The sequence below is a fragment of the Mesitornis unicolor genome, unplaced genomic scaffold (genome assembly GCF_000695765.1).
Source record: "Mesitornis unicolor isolate BGI_N332 unplaced genomic scaffold, ASM69576v1 scaffold7898, whole genome shotgun sequence".
Lineage (NCBI taxonomy): Eukaryota > Metazoa > Chordata > Aves > Mesitornithiformes > Mesitornithidae > Mesitornis > Mesitornis unicolor.
In genome coordinates, this window is record NW_010201066.1 from 25,927 (window position 1) to 31,926 (window position 6,000).

Here is a 6,000-nt window from a genome sequence, read left to right on the forward strand (position 1 = left end):
TGTTGCATAGCTAAAGCTCTTGTTTCATTACTGATCATTGTGGCCTGCTTCATCATGATTCAGTAACAATGCTGAAATGAATTCTTTTCTTTTAAAACCCTATTTGTGTTCACTTCATTAGGTAGGGGACATTGTCAGAGTAGCCAAAGATGAGACTTTTCCTGCTGATCTGGTGCTTTTGTCATCTGATCGAGTGGACGGTTCATGCCATGTTACTACTGCAAGTTTGGATGGAGAGACCAATCTTAAGGTCTGGGTTATTGCTACTAAAGAATGTAGTTAATCTGTGATGACATTTTTATTTCAGCCCATTGAAATACCCCCCTCCCCGGGTAGTCTTGTATCATTAACTTAATGGATGCTGTTTTACAGACACACGTTGCAGTCCCAGAAACAGCAGTCCTGCAGTCCGTTGCCAACCTGGACAAACTTGTAGCAGTTATAGAATGTCAGCAGCCAGAAGCAGATCTGTACAGGTATCTATTAGTAAATATTTTGGAATTAAATCAAAGTGGAGTGTTTACTATCAGGAATGTTATAGATCTTGTTGGGATTAAAATAGCTTCAGACATCTGGTTAAATTTTAGGCTTTAATAATTAGCATAAATTTATACGTATGTACTTACTGAAACTTGCAAGTTACAGGTTAAATTTGAGTATTTCAGTAGTAACTCAGAAATTATAGGATAATTTTTACCTTTTGTGTTTTAATCATGGCACTTATGTACATTTCTGTTCTAACCAGTAAACTTGTTTCCAAATTAAAAAAAACTAAATGTATTATGAGTCTGGACAGGTTGGAGAAAGAGTTGTATAAGGTTTTACCAGGATATTTCAGTACTATATAGTGTAATTTTTTTAAAAATGCAATTAACTCAACTGTTGAACGTTTATGTTAATGCTAAGGATATTTATTGGTCACATCTGCTTTGCTTATGCTCAAGAGAAGATTCAAACTCCATTCTTCAGCAGCAAAAATTTAAATTAAAAACAGTTGTATCTGATTTCAGCTTTTAAGGTCAGCATGCAGTGCTCTAGACTCTGTAAAACAGCATCATATGTAACAAAAGCTATATTCCCATCCAAGCTTCTCCTAAGTAGTATAATGGGAAATTCTTGCATCAAGCAGTGTTTTTCAAAATCCAAGTGTGTCACAGCAGTTGTTCTTAAGTGAGCTTTTTGATGTCTTTAAGAAATATGACATTCATGTAAAAAATAAAATAATATGAACAACTCTTCAAAGATTTGATCTTCAGTTTGTAGAGAACAAGTGAAGATAAAATTACTGTAGCAGTTTATGTCGCTATTTGTAGCTGGGGTCATGCTAAATATACAAGTGTCAGATTTAAAAAAGAGACTAGATTGGCTTTATTAAATGAAAAATTACTTTTTCTGATGGATAATATGCTAACTGATATTTGTTGAGGAATTATTTCTTACTGAATCATCAAGTTGTCACAATCTCTTTTAAGTAAGAAAGAAATGCAGTCCTGTGTGCTTTTATTAATGAAACCTAATAGGCTTTCTCAGATGGCTGTTGTTAAATCTCTTGTAAAATTACTGCCTGTGTTGCCATATTGGTTTAGTTTGTTTGTTAATAGAAGTTGATTATTATGTACTTGTGAACCACTAGTGACTTTTGTATATATAGAGAGGTGTTTTACACATTTTTGAGTCTTTATATAGATATTTCTAACATACAGCTGTCTTTCATAGATTTGTTGGAAGAATAACTGTAAGTCAACAAACTGAAGAAATTGTACGGTAAGTAAAATTTTGTAAGATTAATGTTTAGAACTGATGGAAGTGGTTAAAATCATGACCATGACACAAAAAAGTTACTGTTGAACATATGAAAGCTAGGGGTATTTTTACCCAGAGTGCCAGTTGTAGCTGCATAGTTCAGATGGAGATGAGAAAAAAATAGTGAAATGAAAATTCATTACTACCCAGTTTTTCAGACTTAATGGGACAGTTCTGGAAAGCTTGGCTGCTCTGAAGGGGATAATTCTTAGGCATTGGTAATCAGCTGGTAACTTTGTTGCTATTTTTTATTTAAAATATTTATTGATCTTACTTAAAACATTTCTTGATCTTAAACATCTTCCAGTGCCATATTACATAGACTACAACAGATCCTCTGTCATCTTTTTATCAAAGGCACTGAACAGGTGTTTTTGCAGTTGAAATTGCTAAAAATTATTGGTCTGTTTTAACAAAGTCTCTGCTACAGATTTGTACCTTTAAGTATATATATTAAACTACTGTACTACCTGGACTGTAAAGGCAAGTGCTACATCTGTAATAGTTAACACAAATGTGTGCACATAATTGTGTGCTCATTAATTTTCCCTGTGCAGTCATAGCAAGTAGCATGCACCTAAACACATGTGAAAATGTAAAAATAAAGATGTGAAACCACTTACAGACCTATATTTGGGCTTCCTCAAAAGACTGCTAATTGTGGTGGGTTTGCCCCAGCTACCAGACAAACATCACACAGCCACTCGTTCACTTCCCCTCACCACAACAGGCCAGAAGAGAAAACAGGAAGACGAGGAGTGAGAAAGGTCAAGTTTTGAAATAAAGACAGGGAAATCACTCACAAGAAATGGCCAGATTTTCAGCAGTGTTTATCATGCAAGTTATTAGTTGTTTTCTCTTGAGACTTGTTGATAATCAAGCTTTCAAAAAACTTGGTTGCCTCTTCTTGAAATGTGAAGGGCTATGTTATGATGTATAAATGTGTCACAGAAACAGGTAAATCTGTTATGATTCTTTCACTCTTCTAATGTCCAAAATGTTACCTGTCACCTAATTTCTACCCATATCAAATATTAAAGCAGTATTATTTTCTGTGTAATGTGTGCCTTCAGTCTGAAGAACTGAACGTCTTTCAGTCAAAGAGCCTCCTATGAGACTGGCAAGCATCTGTCAATTTTAGATAAGAGTAACGTGAAGTTCAGAGTGAATCAATGATTTGTCGATGGTTTTGCAAGAAATATGGTGCCCTTTAGAGGGTGTGAGTCTGATATGTGACTGGGGGGGAGTGGAAGCCCTCCCGTTGAGTCACGAGGTTCAGAGGACCCCCTTGCGGCTGGATCCAATCTTGGTCTCATACTTGGTCAATGGTTTATATCTAATAGAAGTTACGGGAGCAGCCACCTATCAGAGTCAACGGTTGCCTGTTCAGAGCCCTCTGAGGAGCTTTCACTGAAACAGATTTGCAAAGTTGAAATAGATAAATGATTTATTAAGGCAACAGATACAATAGATTCAGAATTGCCAGTGATAAATGCACTGTCTTACACTAATGTAAGTGACATACCAGAATTTAAATGTATAGCTCTGTAGCATTAACTACCATTAATCGCGCATGCACTACAGTAAGCAAGCATGGATTGATACTTAGCACTATAGTTAATTATCGTGATTCTCACCAAGAAGGCACCTCTGCTTGAGGAGGAGGAAGAGATGTACAGGCCCATTGACCCACCCAAAAGTTGATGCTCTTGCCATCCTCTGCACCAGATTGGAGGATTCTAAATGCCAGATTTATATTCTTGGTGAGGTGGGACTGAAGTGAATTATTGCATATTGGTTGGCCCTTAACAAGGCTCGTCATGTGTTCAGTCAAGGTGGGGGGGTGGGGGCAAGGAAGAACAAAGCAGGCAATTAAAAGTGGTCTGCTTGGCTTTACCAATGCAACACCAGGCTCTGGGGCCTCTCCCTCACCCCAGGTCTCACTCAGTTGATTCAGTGCCAGACTAATAGGAGCCAGGGTACCTCTGATAACCCCTACATGACCCTTGTCCTGCACACACCACTTACGGGAATGTGGAAGGCCCTAGGTCCAGTGCCTTGGCCGCTCCCACAAAAAAACCCCACCCAACCCTTCGCCCAAAACCCACTCAGCCTATTTCTGAGGTTGCTTTATGGGCTACTTCACTTAGAGCTTTTCAGAATTCATTACTGCCAAGCTGGACAGGTTCAGCTTTGGGATAATCTATCAAAATGTAACAGAGCCAATTTAAAGGGAGTGTGAAAAATAACTGCAAGTTCTGACTAGTGGTGGGGTTGTGTATTCTGTCAAAGATAAATTTGTCTGTGTTGCACTGATTCAGGTTTTGTATTTTGGGTTTCTCAGACTAATTTTACAAACTGCAAAAACTACTTGAATCCAGAAATAGGCATTAGGTTTCTTATAAAAATGGTTAAATGCATGAGCATATAGTGCCTTTTAGTTGAATTTTTCAGCTAAAGTTTGAGTCTAGCCTAAAATACTAACTTATAGATGTGTAATTTAAAGAACCTATAATAATCTAGATGTATTATTGGTGCACTTGATATTTGTGAAGGTAACTGCTATGTTTTAAGTTAAATGTTTAGCTGTGAGGGGTGAGGTGGTGGTTGTATGGGATTGAGGCTTGGTTTTTTTAGTAACTCTGGGTTATGATTTCCAAGGAACTTCAAGTACAAGAGCTTTGTTTGTATAATAGCGATCATGTACTGCTAGTGGTACAGCTAATGGAAAAGTAAAACAATCCCAAGGCCTTGTATGCCGTAACACTTAATATATGATCTTTAATTCTTTTGTTTATACCCAGTATGTCAACCTGGCCACTGCAGTTGTTCAGGTCTTGCATTCATTTGAAACATTGGCAAAATTAGTGAATGCACTTTTTTTAAAAAATTTCAAACCAACTATGCTGGCAGTTTCTGAAGATGATACGGCTGCTGGAGTAGGACATACAGCTCTAACCTTACATCAGACTTGATTCTAACTGGACCTTTTCTGTCACGACACTCTTTGCAGTTAATTTAGCCATTCAAATGAATGTATTACTGTGGTGTGATAGATGTGAGGAAAAATAATTTATGAAATTTTACTTTTGTGTTAGGAAGCAGATCAGGCACTGTTGTGGTAGTGTTGTGTCCTTCCAGTTGTTTGTTTCTCTGGTATGGATTGCTTTTGAACATGCTGGATCGTTTCAGTTTGACAGAGGGGTAGAAGTAAGATGGGTTAAATAGCAGCACTCCTGGTGCACTGTGAGCTCAACAAGATTTTTTGCCTGTTGTCTCCTCAAGTAACTTTCAGGTCTCTCTGAACCCGTAATTTGGTATTTAGCTCCATCACTAATTATGGGATCTTGAACAGTGGTGGGAGAATATGATAGGGACCAAAGGAGACATGAAAGGAAACAGAGAGCTCTATGCAGATGTGTGAGTGAGGTGTGGTAAAATGGGTAAGCGGATTGATGATAGACCTAAATGAGAGTTGTTGTAGTGGGAATCCACAGGGGATATGGGACAAATTTGCATAGAAAGCTAGGACAAGTCCTACAGAATACAGAGCTACGAATTTTTAAATGTTGATATGTCTGTTTCTTTTTAGACCTCTTGGGCCTGAAAGTCTCTTACTTCGTGGAGCAAGATTAAAAAACACTAAAGAAATATTTGGTTTGTAGACATCTAAATATTTAAAGAGTGTACTGTTCTTAAAGCATGTTGATAAACCGTGATTTAATCCTACTTGCACTGAAGAAACTTGCAATAATCTTGCTGTTACCTGAGGGGACATGATTATAGATGAAAGTAGTGATAATATGCTGAAGAATCTCTATGGATATAAAGTTCCAGCTCCGCTCTGTGAAAATATTTGAAGTGGTTAAATAAAGGAATAACTTAACTTCAGTGGATAAATGACTGTTTTACTGTTATCCACTGTTCAAGACTTTCTCCTGAGATTTACCGTGCTGATTTCCATAAAATACATATTGAAGAGCAGTGCAGTCATAATAATGAACAGCGTTTCAGTAGGTGTTAAAATTACTTTAGTACTGTTTTACTATAGCGGAATATTGCAAATACTTACAAAATACTGTCTTACCATTGTGCTGAAGTAAACACAAAAGTAATATTGCCATTTGATCCTATGTCTCTTAAAATGAAAAATTCTGCGCATTATGTATGTGCAGAAAACACAATATAACTCTTTCC

The 6,000-nt window shown here is 37.0% G+C and overlaps 1 protein-coding gene across 1 annotated transcript in view; it reads left to right on the forward strand.

Annotated features, from left to right (window-relative positions):
- LOC104544932 (probable phospholipid-transporting ATPase IF) overlaps window positions 1-6,000 on the forward strand; it is a gene marked incomplete at its 3' end in the record, with an annotated part of 33,215 nt that overhangs the window by 25,655 nt on the left and 1,560 nt on the right. Inside the window, exons 8-11 of the mRNA XM_010189938.1 lie at window positions 122-250; window positions 373-476; window positions 1,717-1,764; window positions 5,396-5,460. Of these exons, the coding sequence (XP_010188240.1) occupies window positions 122-250; window positions 373-476; window positions 1,717-1,764; window positions 5,396-5,460 (346 nt within the window). The remainder of the gene's footprint in view (window positions 1-121; window positions 251-372; window positions 477-1,716; window positions 1,765-5,395; window positions 5,461-6,000) is intronic.